General features: G+C 36.3%; 2 protein-coding genes across 2 annotated transcripts; one reads left to right on the forward strand and one right to left on the reverse strand.

Annotated features, from left to right (window-relative positions):
* Positions 1-512: 512 nt before the first annotated feature.
* Positions 513-8,754, forward strand: cd79b (CD79b molecule, immunoglobulin-associated beta). The gene is made up of 5 exons (XM_044336798.1): positions 513-716; positions 2,499-2,795; positions 2,915-3,033; positions 4,814-4,867; positions 7,768-8,754. The coding sequence occupies exons 1-5, from the start codon at positions 665-667 to the stop codon at positions 7,855-7,857; spliced, it is 612 nt and encodes a 203-aa protein (XP_044192733.1). The 5' UTR covers positions 513-664; the 3' UTR covers positions 7,858-8,754.
* A 247-nt stretch (positions 8,755-9,001) lies between these two features.
* LOC122971744 lies at positions 9,002-17,964 on the reverse strand. Its single transcript, XM_044338487.1, has 10 exons — positions 17,810-17,964; positions 17,615-17,701; positions 17,348-17,497; positions 16,842-16,922; positions 16,612-16,708; positions 10,204-10,406; positions 10,009-10,095; positions 9,739-9,888; positions 9,170-9,250; positions 9,002-9,100 (listed from the first exon to the last, which is right to left on the reverse strand). The coding sequence occupies exons 1-10, from the start codon at positions 17,939-17,941 to the stop codon at positions 9,002-9,004; spliced, it is 1,167 nt and encodes a 388-aa protein (XP_044194422.1). The 5' UTR covers positions 17,942-17,964.
* Between the last annotated feature and the right edge of the window lie 274 nt (positions 17,965-18,238).

An 18,238-nucleotide genomic window follows, 5' to 3' on the forward strand; every position in this document is an offset into this window, starting at 1 on the left:
ACATGTAATGTTTGGTCAGATTTGTAACCTTGTTTACTTTTCTTTGATCAGATAGTTTCTGATTTAAATATACATTTTTTTTTTTTGCCAATTTTACAGTATTTTATTAAGGCACAGTTCCTGTATGGCTGCTTGTGTAGGAAACAATTAACATTTTAGATCTTCTTCTGGCTTCTTTTGTTTAATGGATAAAAAGTTTTGTGACCCATGTTTATGTTTTAAAGGTATCAGAAAAGTGTTGTTCTGGTATTAATACTGAAACTCAGGTATTGCATTGGCACTAATATCGAAAATATCAAACGATACACAGCTCTAGACCAGATATATATATATAGACCATATATATAGATGTTTGTTATGTCCTGCAGCATCTCTCACGAACCCTTCTAATTTTCACAACATTGTTTCATCTGTCTAAAAAAAACCCAAAAAAACAAGGAGAATAAAGTTGGATGGGTTTTTAATGTTAAATGTGGGTTGTGAGAAGGTATTTTGGTTTGACGTTACGGTGCTCTTCCCCTCATTTGCCTGACATGAAAGCATGTGTAGTAACAGACAGCACACCCACTGGTGCAGACACTTCTTCTCCTTGTTCGTAGCGTTTTCATGACTGTAGAGAGATTTGGACGCACAGAGTTTGGAATATTTTTCTTTGCATGTCATCATGCGCTGGTTGCTTGCTAGATACTGCGGGCTTGCACTGATCTATCTGTCAGGTAAGTGTAAACTCTCGCAATACGATCGATTTAATAAGTGACTGAAAATGATGCTAACAACAATTACAGTCTTGGTGCTAAATATTAACATTAGTAAAATCCTGAATGTTACTACAGCAATATAGTTAGTCACATTAACATTTCACAATGGTTTATGCAGACATATCACAAACTATCATATTTTTTGTCTGTTTGACCACAACTTCACTGCATAGAAGTGTTTTGCATGTTATTTTCGACTCTACAGCACCATTACTTCCTGGCCATCTGGGGGAAAGAGGAAGTTGTTTTCTGAGACAAACAGTGTATAATATTATTGTCATGTTGATGAACCGATGTCTTCTTGGTTATTTTTTTATATACACCATATAAGCGATCATCAAATTATTCCGTTCAGTTATCTGATCAACTTTATGTTAGACTTGTAGTGCGTTTTAGGGAAAGATGATATTGTAAAACAAGACAACAACTGATACTAACGTGTTGCAAACATTAAAAACAAACCACCACCTGAAAATCACCTGTTTACAACACAGGTGAAGACGTCAACAACCAAATACCCACAACGCTAATGTATACCTCATGTAGTTACAGGACGGGTCAACCAACGCATCAATTAGCATCATCCTCCTAGGGCTGCAACAAATTATTACTCTCATTATCACTTAATGTGTTGATGATTTTTAAATCATTAATTATTTAGTCTATAAAATGTACAAAAAATGTAAAAACAAAAAACCCAACACAAGTTATTGTCTCGTATAATCTATAAAATATCATAAAATAGTGAAACAATATCCAAGAGTCTAATATGATATCTTCACATAACTGTTTTATCCCACCAACAGACCAGCAATCATTACCCAAAAGGTATTCAATGTGCAACTTATAATAAACAGAGAAAAAGCAGCAAATCCTCACATTCAAGAAGCTGGAAGCCGGTGAATATTTGTCTCTTTTTTACTTGATAAATTCCTTAAATGACTGATTGATTATAAAAATACTTGTCTCATAATTTTCTCTTCTCTCATTCCTCAGCACTAGATGTCGACTGACATCAAATTAGTTGATTAATTGTTTAAAAGCCAAACATTCACTGGTTCCAGGTTTCCCACTTTGAATACTTGCTGCTTTTCTCTGTTTTATGTCATTGTAAATTCAATATATTTGAAATATAGACTGCTGGTCAGACAAAACAAGCAATGCGAAGAGAAACTTGGACTCTTGCAACCTTTTTCTTACATTTTAGAGACTTGACGATGAATCAGTTGATGAAAAAAATAATTGGCATTTGGCATGTTAATCAAAAATGAAAAAAATCATTAGTTGCAGCCTTTATGACTACAAGTAGCATCCTCATAGCATCATTGTGAGCAATAGTAACTCTCTGCATACTGCTTTATTTATACCTACACCATAGGTGAGCAGTAGGGACATAAGGTAAGCCCAAAACACAAAGACATTAGTTGAGCATCAGTTACCTCGAATATATAATTTAAAACATTGTCGATATACTGTATATATCTTTCTTCAGTAGAACGATTATCTTATCACTATTATTATTTCTTATTACTACATCTTTGCTTAAGTAGAACTCCAGAAATAATCATTCTCTAATTTATTTACATCCACTTATTACATTACTCTTCTTGGCATTAAACGTGAAGCCAGCACCATATTGGAAGCATACTGCCAGTATACTCTTTGTCTAGAGAGATTTATAGTAACTGCCATTATAACTGTGTCACAATGTCCCTCAACCTTTTTTTTTTGTCTGTTCAGTGGCCCTGAATGAAGCCCAATTGCTCACCCAGGTACCCCGGTTCTATGGTGTGAAAACCAGGCAAACTGTGTATATATACTGTGACAACTATTCAAGGCTGCAAGGTGAGGTGCAGTGGTACAAGACCAATGTGGATGGAAAAGAAGAAAAACAGATTACGCATGGACCCAGGACTGAGCTTCGTACAGGCGTAAGAAGCTGTCTTCAACTCATGGATGTGAACACTGAAGACAGTGGAGTGTACTTCTGCAAGATAAACAATATAACGGGACCTGGGACTGGACTGCAAGTTGTCAGTAAGTTGCTGTGACAACATGTCTTAGCCAGACTTTCAGATCTACAGCAACATAATTCATTATTTAATCTATTATGGTCTGTCCAGTTGTTCAAAACACACACATCTCTCTTCTCACAGGAAACGTGAACCTTCGTGAGGCTCTGTACAGAAGCAAGATGAAGGATGGTCTCATGGTTTTCCAGGGCCTACTGCTGGCTGTGTGTATTGCTGCTGTACTTCTACGCAAACACAGTCTGGTGAGAAACAAGACGCAAAACACAAAACACTAGAAAAAAAAACCAATGATATTTCTATTGAATCAATTAATCTTTTCCATAGTCCAAGGTGATGCCTTCAGAGTGTTTGTATTGTCTGACCAACTGTCCAAAGCCCAAAGATATTAAATTTACAGTTTCATAAAACACAGAAAAGCACCATATCTTCACATTCTCAAAGCTGGAACCAGCAAAAGTGATTAATCAGTCATCAAATTGTTTATATAGCACATGCAGCACTAGTTTTAACTCCAGAATTTACTGCATTAAAACTACGACCATACTGCCCAAGTTGGTTATTTGTCGGTACATCCACAAATCTGACAAACTGACAGCAACTGTAGCTTGCTGTGCCCGTCTTTGTGCTACATGCTGCATTGATTTGCTAAGATACTACAAAGCACGGCCAATTAATAAAATAAAAAGCTTAATAAAAGCGCAGCATGTTTTTACCGACATTTAGAAAAGTCTAGTATACGCTTAATTGAAGCAATAGCAGAAAGTAACTGAGTTCATTTACTCAGTTATTGTACTTAGGTACAATTTTGAGGTACTTGTACTATACTCGAGTATTTCCATTTGATGCTACTTTATGCTTCCACTCTACTTCATTTCAGAGGGAAATATTGTACTTTCTTCTCCACTACATTTATTTGACAGCTTTAGTTACTTTTCTGATGAAGATTTGACACAATGGATAATATAACAAGCTTTTAAAATACAACACATTGTTAAAGATGAAACCAGTGGTTTCCAACCTTTTTGGTTTTTGACGTCTTACAAAAAGCAGTGTGTAGTCGGGGTCACATTTCACATGTCTGAGTTGTTAACAGCTCCACCAAATAGTGATTTTTCCCTCTAAACTTCTCACATGCTTTCATTTCAATAAATGTTCAAATGATCCAATATTTCAGCAAAAATCAAAGATTATAGAAAAAGTCCAAAAACTGAAAACAGATTTGTGTATCAGAACTTTGTTTTTTCTTCTTTCCTCTCCCATTAATCATCTCACGACCCCTCAGATTTATCTGCTGACCCTTTGGAGGGGCCTGACCCCTAGGCTGGGAACCACTGGACTAAACTAGTTAACTGTATATAAAGTAGTTGAAACTAGCTCCACCTCCAGCAGCTACAACAGTAACATGCTGCTTACAAACTGATGCTTCAGTATTAATAATCTAATGATGTCATATATAATAATATATCAGTCACCAAACCACTACTTTTACTGCAATACTTTAACTACATCAAACTCATAATACTTGCGTATTTTTACTTAAGCAGGATCCTTCTTGCATGACTTTTACTTACTTACCTTTACTTACTTAGGCTAAGTAAAGGATCTGAATACTTAGTAGCATTAAGTGCTAAACTACCAGCCATTTTATGAGTGTAAATTGCTGAATTTGAAACTACTTAAAGGTTGCAGAAGCTGCTCAAGCTGAAAAAAACATAACACCCAATTTTATGTCAATGTATGAAGTTCCTGAGTAAGTCATTTTGACACCTGAAGCACCAACCTTCATGAAAGTATTGATGCAGTCCTGGTTTCCATGGCAACAAGAAGTTTTGATATGATTGTATATGTATGTAGATGTATAATTATTTTAAAAAGCTACTTCCACTGACAGTCAGATATTTTTTAGTGTTTATTTGTTAATTTTTGGTATATTTTGTACAATGTTTATCAATAGCTAACCCAAACTCTTTAACTGCATTCTTATTTTTCTCTTTTTCATTTCTTCTTTCTCTTTCTAAACAGCTCAAAGAGAAGGACAGCATATATGAGGAGCCCGAAACTGATCATATCTATGAGGTTTGTTCTACTGTCTCTGTTTTACATTAGCATTCATCAAAGATAAGGTAATTTCCTTCTGTCACGGTGGTCGTTTACATGTTACAGTGAACACACATCGCAGCTGTGTTTTTAAGAAGAAGAAGAAAAAAAAAAACGTGCAAGACAGAGCAAGACACACACACACACGCACACACACACATGCACACACTCCTTGCTCCACTGAGCTTGTAGCCACAACTGTGTCTTCCTCTGTCAATAGGAGCCTTTACAGTAGGTTGTGTTAAGGAACCTCTAGTTTGCTAATAGAGGAATCTTTATGTAGCACCTGTCACGCAAAAAAATGTAGCTCAGAGTGCTTTACAGTAGGGCTGTAACTAGTTGTTTGATCTATTAAATGTCAAAGAAATGGTGAAAAATGTTGTTCGTAGTGTCTCAAAGCCCAAGATGCAAACTAAAATGTTGTTTTGTCCTGACCAACAGTGCACAACCCAAAGATATTCAGTTTACTATCATAGAAGATTAAAGCAACCGGAAAATATTCACATTTAAGAAACTGGAACACATTTTGTCTTTCTCAAAATGATTAATTGATTATCAAAATAGTTGCCAGTTAATTTTCTGTAACTAATCGATTAATCGACTAATCATTGCAGCTCTACTTTACATTACCGTAGAAGAAAACAACAGAACATTTACCAAGAGAAAGCAGATAACATAAATATGTGGACATAACATACTTTACATAAAGTAAAAGGTAAAAGTTAGTTTAAAATATAAATATAATAGTGATAGCCTCTACATAAAAAATAAGTAAAAATAGAGTTTGGGTCAGAAACTGCAGACAGTAGCTTTACTGAAGCTCTTTGCCTGACTGTTTGGTACAATCTGCAGCAGAGAGTTCATGGATCTGAGCAGTCTGCCGAGGACATATCGCTGCAGCATGTCAACTGTATGTTCAAGGGCGAGTTCATAAACAGAATAACATGCACAGAATGAGGATCTTACTAAAATTGTACCGTGAGACCAGAACAGCGACTTGATCTCATCTCTTTGTTTCTATTAAAACTCTGACAGTAGCATTCTGTACAAGCTGTTACTGACTGAGAGGCATTAGGGACACCTGATAACAAGGCATTGCACTTGTCAAGCCTTCTACCAAAATCTGGATTACCAACTCCAGACCCCCAGGGGCCCCAAGAGCCTCAGGTTTAATCTGCAGCACTGAAGTACAGTATCAACTATGACAGGTCCCCCATTCTCCATCCATGGAGTCTATGTCAAAATCTAGTTTTTAAGACACTCATTGTTTTAGTTTATATTGGGCTCTTTATCAATAAGTCTGTCAATTATTTTGTTTAATACTCTATTGGTAGTTCAGTGTATAAAATGCCAGAAAACAGTGAGAAATGCATTATTCCCCCAAATTAACAAATTCAAATTACTTGTCTGTCCAAAAGATGTTTCATGGAAAACTAGCAAATATTCACCTTTAAGAAGCTGCTATCAGTGAAAAAAAAAAGACATAAACGATTAATCTATTATCAAAATTGTTGACAATTAATTTTTGTGTCAATTGATTAATTAATTGTTTAATCATCTAATCATTTCAGCTGTTAAGTTCTACCATGTATAGTGGGGGTCAAGGGCCCAACAACAGAAGGTTAATCTGGCCTTTCATGTTCTTTAAATGACAGATTGATTATATGCAACAGGAAAGTTGGATCCAAATCAACTTGCATTTGATGTGCTGAGATAGACACTTTGGTGCATCTCTACATTCAAGTCAAAACCATTGATCTTAAAGATAATTAACCAGCCATGTTTGAAATACCTAGAAGATTGTTTAAAATCATTTACTGCTCTTTTGAAGTCTTTGGGGATTCCTGATTTTTAAAAAAAGCCTGTTTTTGCGTCTGTAAACAAAAATGGCAGCCTGCCTGCTTCCTGATTAGGAAACAGAATTGCAACTTGGAAAATAGGTTAAAAATCTTTTTTTATCGTGCAACGGACGTAATATTTTTTCATCCAGATATTTCGAGGAGTCTTTGAGTAAGTAAGTGTTAAAGCCGGTTAAAGGGGCTCACAATTTTTCAAAGTGTTTCTTAAAACAATAGTCAGGAGTCCAAATGAACATCGAAACAGGTTTTTCTTGCCATAATCATTCCTCCTGTTCATACTGACCATTAGAAGATCCCTTCATAATGCACTTAAAATGTAAGTGCTGGGGGACAAAATCCTCAGTCCTCCTTCTGTGCAAAAATGTACAAAAAGGTTTATCTGAAGCTAATATGATGCGTCAGCGTCCGAATGAGTCAAATCAAGTAGATCTTTCAACGTTACAGTCTTTTTAGTGCCAAAGTTCCTCTTTTTGTTACTATACTTCCACTGCAGCTCAACAGGGAAACACTGTCCGCGGAAACACAGAGAGGGAATTTGATGCTAAAAAGACTGTAAATGTGTCAGATATCCACTTGATATGACTAACTCAGACTGCTGAAGCCTCATATAAGCTTCACATCAACTTTTAAATCCACACTGTGGATTTTGGCCACAAAATTGTGAACCTATCCTTTAATCTTTTAGAGAAAACAATGGTTGTCTTTGTGACTCCAGCGTATGAACTCGGACTGGTGCTGCTAAAGCAACAGATAATAAGCAAAAGAGTTTATTAATATTCATGATCTTTACAGTAATCATTTTGCTATATTAAACAACTCCACATCTTTCTCTTTATCTGTCATGCCTGAATCATTGATGCAAATAAAAGCAGTACTGATGTTAGTCAGTAGCTGCACTTTTACTATTTTATAGCTTTTCATCACATGTTCTTAAATTTTGAGAGTGGAATTTGTCAATTCCCATATGGGACTCACATATATATGTAACATGACTAAAATAGATTTATTTCTGTCTTTCAGGGCCTGGCAATTGAGACGTGTGGTGGAGGTCTGTATGAGGAACTGTCTGTGTACACCCAGGCTGAAGGAGGTGAGGCCCCATGGGAGTGAGGCTGACAAAATTTGACTACTTTTCACCTCACCACGTCGACAGCCTTCTCACTTATAAGTTGTACAGTTAAAATAATAGTTTGAGTCTTTAATGCTCCTGCTCAGATTTGGATATATCATTTTCTGCTTTGTTTATAAATCTGCATACATAATCTACAAAAGCGGTTCTCAACCTGGGGTCCAGGGACCCCCAGGGGTCCTTGAGGGGGTTCCAGGAGGGTCCCAGAAAAATGTTAAATATTTTAATTTCACTATTATTTCATTGACTAGAAATTAGCCCAGTGAATGAATGTATAAGAATGACTATTCTGTTAATAGGTTTCATACTCTTCACTATTAATCTGCCAATATACAGTATAGACAGTTATGGAATGACTAAATCTTATCAGACGGGGATCCCAGAGACTATATCTTGTCAAATATGGGTCCGCAGCCTGATATGTATCAATCTGGGGGTCCTTGACACCAGAAAGGTTGAGAACCACTGCTCTACAATGCTTCCTATAAGCTAGTGCTGTTGATTTTATGCTATTCAGTAACACTGCATTGAATTAATCTGATGTGATCTGAAGTCCACTGAAGTGTAAATGAACCACTCGACAACACAATTCGGACTCGACAGCTGAAAACTCAGCTGACGTTTTGGTGCTTCAAGAGGATTTTATATAAATTGTATTGTGTGTGATTTTATAATGACTTCTCTGACTTGAAAATGTAATGTCTATATTATCTTGTATTCATAGTAGGTGTAAGAACATGCTCATCATAAAACTTTTTGAGAGGTTTTATCATAGAAAAAGGACTTACATGTTCCTGTTGTTTGCTCTGTAAAACATATGTGTGCCTTTTGTGTATGTAATAGGAATGAAAACAATAAAAACATTTCCATCTGCTGGAGAAAGCCTTATTTTTTTATTGGTTATTACAGGTAACCATGAAGAAAATCTATTTTCTGAAATGCATTTTTTAAAAGATAAACAAGTTGAACATCTTGATATAATTGATGTGTAGAATATTAACTATTTGACTAATCAATGAATACAGAAGTAAACATAATAAATAAGCTATAAATATATAAATAAATAAATAGATTAGCAAATAAATTAAGATATTCTTAATCTGACAAGCAGATAACAGACAGGTTTCAGTTGGTGGTGAGTAGAGATGAAGCCAGCTGGTCGGCTCTGAATAGATGGATTTTAATTTCCCTCCTGATCAGCTCCCAGGCTTCAGCACTGTGACCCTACAGACAGAAGAATATTATTATTAAAACATAGATAGATAGATAGATAGATAGATAGTGTAGACTTACCATTCGTCCAAGGATATGGCCTGAGAGTCTCTTGAAATACATCTGCAGCTTCTTGTTCTTCTTGTGGCTGTTGCTCCCATTCTAAATGAATAAAAAGTCAAATGATTTAAGAAAATAGTTTTTAACCTGTCTTACAAAAAGCAGTGTGTAGTCTGGGTCACATTTAAGATGTCTATGAGCTCCATCAAATAGTGATTTTTCTCTCCGATCTTGTTATTGTTTAATTTCAATAAATGTTCAAATGATCCAATATTTCACCAAAAATCAAAGATTAGAGAAAAAGTCCAAAAACTGAAGACAGATTTGTGTATTAGTGTATCTTGTTTTTTCTTCTTTCCTCTCCCATTAATCATCTCACGACCCCTCAGATTTATCCTATGACCCTTTGGAGGGGCCCGACCCCTAGGTTGGGAACATTTAGACAAAACTAGTGAACTGTACTTTTACTTAAGTAGGTTTTTTCAAGCAGGATTGTTACTTGTAGTATTGAACATGCTGCAAAAATCAATCACCAATCATTTAATGTGAGAACAAGTGAGACTATGTTCCTCCACATTTCTGAGACTTACACAGGAGCGCAGACCATCAGCCTGCTGGGTGACAACATTGAGAAAGTCCTCCACTGTCTTCTCCTCCCATGATGTAGAGTTATGAGCCTCCTCAAACAAGGCAGCTGTCTGCTCCAGAATCTGCACAATGAAACCAAGACGCTCCCCAACCTGGAAGAAGAAGAAGAAGAAGACGATCAATCACAGATTACTACAGACAATAAACAAGTCATACAGTATATTATATTTTGCATCTACAATTGCAGTGGTTAAAAGTTGAGGATGACTTACTGATGCTTTGGACGCCTGAGTGTACAGATCATGAGGGAAGGCCACCTCCAGTTCAGCATCCTCAGTGGTGTTGGTGGAATTATTAGCCTGCATCACACACAAACAAATCATGTGTTAAAGTATAGAAAATTAAGTAAAGTGAGTCCATTAAGATAACTAAATCACTGTAAACAACATTTTAAAAAGCACACTTACCATCGTATCCAGTAGCTCCAAAGAGTTTTCAGTGTGCTGTCTGAATTTATGACTCAACCATCTGCAGCTCAGCGAGGATCCTGCGCTGTACAGACTGAGGAGCAGGCAAGCAAAGAAAATCCTGTTGGTCATTTTTAAAAAGGTGTAAATTGCTTTTGTGTGGAGCAAATTCAGATGAGTCCTGGTGATCTGTTTGAGCAGACCTGCAGCGCCTCATTTATATCAGTGTGCACTTTTTTCATTTTCTAAACACCTGTGGGAAACACTTTGTGTGGCTTTCACATTTCAGAATTGAATTCACATGAAAGATTTATCCCACAATAAGTAAATATCACTGTAAAGTTAAAATATCACACCTGGTATGTATTAAAAAGGACTAAACTGCTATATAGTAATACCAAAGACAATGTATGTTATAGAATACCTAAAAAACATAAAATCAAACACAGTTCACTAATGATAACGTTGGAATAACTCAGTATTCTATTTTGGAAATTATGGGATTATTATAGGAATTTTATTGTGATTTTTCAAGGGCAACTAATAATAATAATAATGATAATAATACTTTTATTTAAATAGCACTTCTTAAGTTACAAAGTGTTCTACATAAAATGAAAAAATACAATAAAAACTCAACAATGAATAGAATAATATAATAAAATGATAAAATACAATGAAATATAATAACACTAATAGTAAAATCAATGTTACAAATAATAGGCCTAGAGATTTGTGGACACCCAAAATTAATTCTCCTTGACTGTAATCCCTGTCACTGATAAAGGTTTTAGGATATTTGAACATTTATTTAAACATTTAATTTCTTTAGTTTATAGTGTTTATAGTTTATAGTTTTTGTATTTTTCAGATTTCAGGCATTGTCTTTGATGACATCATCACCTGTCTTTCAGCCTGCACGTTGGTCAATGAGATGAAAAATGTATTAAAAAGAGATAATTGTTGGAATTGCATCATAAGTTCTGTGTGGACTAAAAAATAATCATTCATTAATAAAATTACAAGCGTGATTACAATGTGTCCACTCAGTGCAGTAAATGGGAAGTTCCCACAAAGAGAAAATGAAAGTCAGTGTGTGACTGCGGCCTGCGCAGTGACGCTCATTCATTCAACTGATCAGTGACATTTCAGCTTGTTTTCAGCAGAATGTGGCTGCTTGTACATGAGAACCAGGAAACTTATTGAAGGGGGATTCTCCTTCACCTTTTAATTTTACAGATTAGTAGCCTATTATATTTGACCCGTACGTCACAAGTGTGTGAAAAGTAATTAGCATGTATTGATTGTGTTTTATTTCTATGGTAGTTTTATTGTATTTTCAATTTGTGGTTTGTAGCATGTGTGTGTGTGTTTTTTCAAAAGCCTATAAGAGATGTGAATCAAATAAGGCTATTACATTTTAGGCTAAATTATGCTATTAATACTATGCAGTCTACAATATGATTCAGTAAATATCATTTCTGTCCTGTGCATTGAAAACAAACCTAAATTGATTTGATTTTGATTTGAGATATTTGTTTACACATACTCAAAACATAAAAGTTGATATACATAGAAACAACAAAGCAAAAATAACCCCCCAAGAGCCTTGTTCAGGGCATTCTCCAATGAATACTGATGTAGGGTATTAAACTGGTAATTAATGGTTAGGCCTAAATTATTGTTTTATAATATAGGCCTATAGTAAGTCAATGGTTGCCAGCCTTTTTGTCTTAGACCCCTGTGACCCCTCATTACACGGTATGGCCTCAGAATGAACATGAGTTGTGGACATTTTTCCTTCTTTGATTGTTTCAATTGAAGGATTTTCTCAGTGTCATAGTTCTGTCCCAGTCTGGCCCTATGTCCCTCCACCAGTCCACCAGATACCCTTGGACTTTTTCCCTGTTTGTTGAACTGGACTGAGTGGCAGTAGGTCCTTGAAGTTGAAATTAAGGATTGCTTTCACACTGAAATGTGACTGAGGAGTTTGACATACCTAGTTAGGCATCTAAGATGCAGCAATTTCTACACCAGGCAGTTTATTTCACGTCTTCTGTATTTACATTCAGGGCATTTAGCAGGCGCTCTTATCCAGAGACTGACAGGCCTTTGTTCAATGGCTGGGCTCTCTAACTTATCCTCAACACAAAACGAGTTTGTTAACATTTGTTTCTGTAGATTTGAATAATTTGCATTTACAGCCTCTGTGTGCCATGTGAGAAGAACTGCATCATTTTGCTTTTGTTATTTGGCTTTAATCTGTTTTTTATAGTATAGGAGAATGCAAATGCTTATGTTTAACTACTCTGACTGTGCTTACAGCCTTGCTATACATATATATCCTTGCAAGCACCATTTTCTATCTCATTGTGTTTTCTGGCTTTTTGGTTTCATTGTGTTTTCTGGCTTTTTGGGTTTCTGTTTGCTCTTAGTTTTTCCTCCTGTGTCCCCAGCCTGCTTTTCTCGCCACACTTCCCTCCACACCTGCCCTGCATCAGTCTCGTTCGCCCTGCCCTGCTGCCTGCGTCTTCAACCAGCCAGTCAGCTCCCAGCCTGCCTTTGTGTCTTGCCACCTGTTCCTTGTTTTTTCATTAGTTCAGTTTGTATTTAAGTCCTCATTTTCAGTTCAGTCTTGTTGGATCCTTTGTTCTGTCATGCTTACTTCTGTCTTGTTTAGGTTTGTCCAGTTTGGTTCTGCTTTGCCTGCATTATCGTGAATAAAGTGTTATTCTTCAGTTTTACATTGCATTCCTGCGTTTGGGTTCATCTCTTGCTATTCTCCTGACACAGAGCCCGAAGAGGTAAAAGCATTCCACAAGAAAAAAGCAAATATATACACAAATTTGTGTCAGAAAGATTTAATGACACAAATTTCTTTATCATCTTATGACCAGACTGAATGCATTCATACAAGCAATGTACTCCAGAATTGAATATTGAAATACACAATCTCAACAAAATTGCAGACAGTATGTATCAACATCTCTGTCCAGGGTCTTAACAATATCGAAATATCTAAACAAACAAAAAAATCCCTTCCATCTCATACCCCCAAATTAATCTTGGGATTTCTAGAGGGTCCCTCCTCCCTATGTTGGGCACCAATGATATAAATGTTTGTTGTTCAGCATAATTTATCCTCATTTCTTTATACTTCATTTTAAAAAAACAACTGCATGGCCATTCAGAGTTGGACTCTGTGAATGCTAGGAATGCTATGTGCAGAGTTTGACACTACAAGGCTGTTTTTACATCTGCTGAAGGGGGGAAGTTTCTCTATGCTCACCTCAAATCTGAGTCAAAGGGGTGTACAATCGAAGGCCAGTAGACAAGTTACACAAGTGTGATATTAAAGCCTGCAGTGCACATACACTGAGAATGGACTTTTCAGTGAAGTAGGAGACATCTTGTGTCGAACAGTTAAACTTTTGAAATGAAACATATTTGTATTGGGTTATTTTGAAGATTTTTAACAAGGTAATTTAACTTTTGTTCATGGAAAAAACATGTCAGACACAATTTATTATGATAAGCTGAGGATTTTTACATGCCCTAAAACATCTCTAAAGGGGATCTTTAAGTTTTCTTGTTTCTGCTTAACATTTTGTGTGGGCTGTACGGGAATAGATGTAACTATCAGAAAACTGCCCTTGCATTTCTGTTGATTATCAGCAGATATGGTACTTATGTTCTTGCATTTATATTGTCAATTTTATTGTTCAATACAGTATAAAGTGACTAATTTAATCTCAGAAATCACTTAGATAGACAGAAATATGAAATAAAGGAGAAAGACAGTGTTTACTGACAACTTCTGACAACCACAAAATTCAGAAATTAATTAAAATCACTACAGATAAAATCTTTAATTGTACTATGGTGCCCCCTGTTGACTCAAAGTAGTATGTAATGCCTAATACAAGAGTTGTAAAGCATCATATTTTCATACAAACTCAAAATTTCATTACTACCAGACTATTTCTGATTTAAGTCCATGTCAACACTTTGCCTGTAATGCTTGACCTTATAATGGATGTATAATGTGTAGGGTAAAGCCCCTGCATGTTTTGAAGGCAGACAGCACAAACCTCAAGCGACAGACCAGCTCTTTCTTCAACCCCCCAGGAATGCTGGCCAATAATATATAAGGGAGAGTCCCAAACTCCTCACTGACCAGACCATTAAACGACCTCCTGCAAACAGAAAGGATCAGATAAGGAACCTCCCTCCCCTCCCCATCTCCTGCATGGTCACCAAACCAGACCACTGACCCAAACCACCTTTGATCCTTCAAGCTACAAGAGCCAGCAAGATGGGAAGACAAATTCACACCCCAGTGTGAATTGATAGTACCTTTTGGATAAACGACCCGCACCATTGGTTATCATAACTCACCTCTAAGAGCCAGTCACACACACAGAGGAGCTGGCACCAACTTGAATCCCACTGTGGATTTTGACTTTCAGGACTTGAATGAGCAACCCAAGAACTGATCACGGAACAAACCGGCATAAGGCACAAGACATGCTGCACAATATGCCATGCCCCAGTGACATACAGACACTCACAGACATTTACCAGAACAAACACACACACACACACACACACACACACACACACACAGTCAAATGACATGGACCCCTGCTGTTTGCAGTCGGATCAAGGAGAACAGAGGACTGTAAAACCCATGGACTTACAAATGTAGTTTTAGATTTTGTCTGGACAATTAATATTGTATGTTAGTATGTGTGTGTATATTGCAATATGTGTCACGTACTTTGATTATACTTTTTTCCACTCTTTTTGAGCCAAGAAATGTACCACAAACATAATTCCATCATCCTTGATAACACTAACATCATGTTTAGTACCATTCTACTTGTTTCACTCTCCAAACGCTAAAGCTACTATCAAAAATGCAAAATTAAGAATCATGCAATTGCTAAATTGTAAATACTTTGATTATTGGAGTAACCATAATCAGGAGTTGAACCCACCTGTCCATGAACAGGAGGGGACTGACTCCGCTCCCCCAGAACTCTGCAACCCCTGGGGTTGGCCAGGATGCACCTTCTGGGCGGCAGACTGAAACTTTAAAACAGTGTCTTATCTGAGACTCTGGGCTGTTTTTGCTTAGGTAGCTTTTTGGGGCTTTTTTTGGACCTTAAAAGACCTACTCCCTTGCAAAATCATAGTTAAGATTAATAGCAATCATAATTCTAATTGACCCCTCTTGTGTGGCCAACAAGGAAGACTATTTCCCTATTATTATACCTACTCTAATATGAGTGATGTTGCTGGACAAATATTTTCATGTTGGAGTTGTGTACAATAATAACTAATAATTCCCCCATAAAATCATAAAGCTATTTGAGTGCACAAATTCCTACAAATGACAACACAGTGTCCATGTTTGTGGTCTATAAGGTACAGAAATGATGTCTTTCATGGTTTAGCAAAAGAACAAAGAATATGAGCTTGTCATGGCATTGATTCATTTTAGGTAAAACAACAAGACTGAACAAGTTTAGAAATATTTGGCTGGATTGGATGATATTCTCATTTTTTTTATATACTCAACATCTTTGGGTTTTTGACTGTTGGTCTTTTGACTATTGATAATGAAAATAACTGTTGCAGCCTGGAAAAATACTAACTTGCCCCAAGTTTTCTGTGTGCAATTTGATTTAAAAAACAACAACAAAAAACTAAAACTATTCAGGTCTTATAACTGGATTTTGACACAGAGTCCCTATTCCAGGTTCGTATTTGATATTGTACTTCAGTGGTGCAAATTTATAACAAAGTTGTGATTAATCAAATTATGTAGACCCAAATGATGTGGAGTAAACCTGGGCTTTTGGGGACCCTAGGGATCTGGGGTCTCCTGGGGTGTTGCCTGCTTTGCCCAGTTACTAATCCAGCCTTGTGTATTACTCTTCAGTTTTTTAATTCTCTGACTTGATCATTTAACATCACTTCTATCTTGCACCTGCAGTAGGTGTAAGTCCTTGTACATGATCATCAGACATGTTTGTGAGAGGTATTATTATGGAAATTACCCTAAATGTTCCTGTTGTGTATTTGTGCTTATTAAAAAGAAAATCTGCATTCCCTTTGTTTATGTCACAGGAATAAAAAACAAAAGTAAGAATATTTCCATTTGCATCATTTTTTATTGGTTATAACATGTAATGTAATGTAAAAAGAAAAAAACAAATCTTCATTTTGCTCAATGCTAAAAATCAACACAGTCAACTAATCAGCTGTTGGGTACTAAAACAGCTCAATAAATAAACTGATAAATAAATAAAGACATAAGTAAATAAATAGAATAATAAATAAATAAACTGCATGTAAGCAAATAATGTAACACACTCTCAGTCTGACACACAGACAGATTTCAGTTGGTGGTGAGTAGAGATGAAGCCAGCTGGTCGGCTCTGAATAGATGGATTTTAATTTCCCTCCTGATCAGCTCCCAGGCTTCAGCACTGTGACCCTACAGACAGAAGAATATTATTATTAAAACATAGATAGATAGATAGATAGATAGATAGATAGATAGATAGATAGATAGATAGATAGATAGATAGATAGATAGATAGATAGATAGATAGATAGTATAGACTTACCATTCGTCCAAGGATATGGCCTGAGAGTCTCTTGAAATACATCTGCAGCTTCTTGTTCTTCTTGTGGCTGTTGCTCCCATTCTAAATGAATAAAAAGTCAAATGATTTAAGAAAATAATTTTTAACATGTCTTACAAAAAGCAGTGTGTAGTCAGGTTCACATTCAAGATGTCTATGAGTTGTTGAGAGAAAAATTCCAAAAACTGAAAACAGATTTGTGTATCAAAATTTTGTTTTTTCTTCTCTCCTCTCCCATTTATTATCTCACACCCCTCAGATTTATCTGGAGACCCTTTGGAGGGGCCCAAACCCTAGATTGGGAACCACTAGACTAAACTAGCCAACTGTACTTTTGCTTAAGTAGGATTTTTCATGCAGGACGTTTAGTTGTAGTATTGAGTATTTTTACATAGCTGTATTGTTAATTCTAGATCTGAATTCCTCTTCCATCATTCTTATATGTGAGAACAAGTGAGACTATGTTCCTCCACATTTCTGAGACTTACACAGGAGCGCAGACCATCAGCCTGCTGGGTGACAACATTGAGAAAGTCCTCCACTGTCTTCTCCTCCCATGATGTAGAGTTATGAGCCTCCTCAAACAGGGCAGCTGTCTGCTCCAGAATCTGCACAATGAAACCAAGACGCTCCCCAACCTGGAAGAAGAAGAAGAAGACGATCAACCACAGATTGCTACAGACAATAAACAATTCATACAGTATATTATATTTTGCAATTACAATTGCAGTGGTTAAAAGCTGAGGATGACTTACTGATGCTTTGGACGCCTGAGTGTACAGATCATGAGGGAAGGCCACCTCCAGTTCAGCATCCTCAGTGGTGTTGGTGGAATTATTAGCCTGAATCACACACAAACAAATCGTGTGTTAAAGTATAGAAAATTAAGTAAAGTGAGTTCATTTAGATGATTAAATCAATATAAACAACATTTTAAAAAGCACACTTACCATCGTATCCAGTAGCTCCAAAGAGTTTTCAGTGTGCTGTCTGAATTTATGACTCAACCATCTGCAGCTCAGCGAGGATCCTGCGCTGTACAGACTGAGGAGCAGACAAGCAAAGACAATCCTGTTCATCATCTTTAAAAAGGTATAATTTGCTTTTGTGTAGAGCAAATTCAGATGAGTCCTGGTGATCTGTTTGAGCAAGCAAACCTGCAGCGCCTTATTTAAAGGAGTGAGCACCTTTTTCATTTTCCAAACACCTGTGGGAAACACTTGTGTGACTTTTACGCGGTTAAATGGTCAAAATCGGAACAACGTGTCACACATTTCAGATTTGAATTTGCGTCCGTATGAAAGATTTATCCCACAATAAATAACTATTACAGCTAAGTTAAAATATCACGCCTGTTACGTATTAAAAAAAGACTGAAC

This window comes from Thunnus albacares, chromosome 20 (assembly GCF_914725855.1).
Source record: "Thunnus albacares chromosome 20, fThuAlb1.1, whole genome shotgun sequence".
Lineage (NCBI taxonomy): Eukaryota > Metazoa > Chordata > Actinopteri > Scombriformes > Scombridae > Thunnus > Thunnus albacares.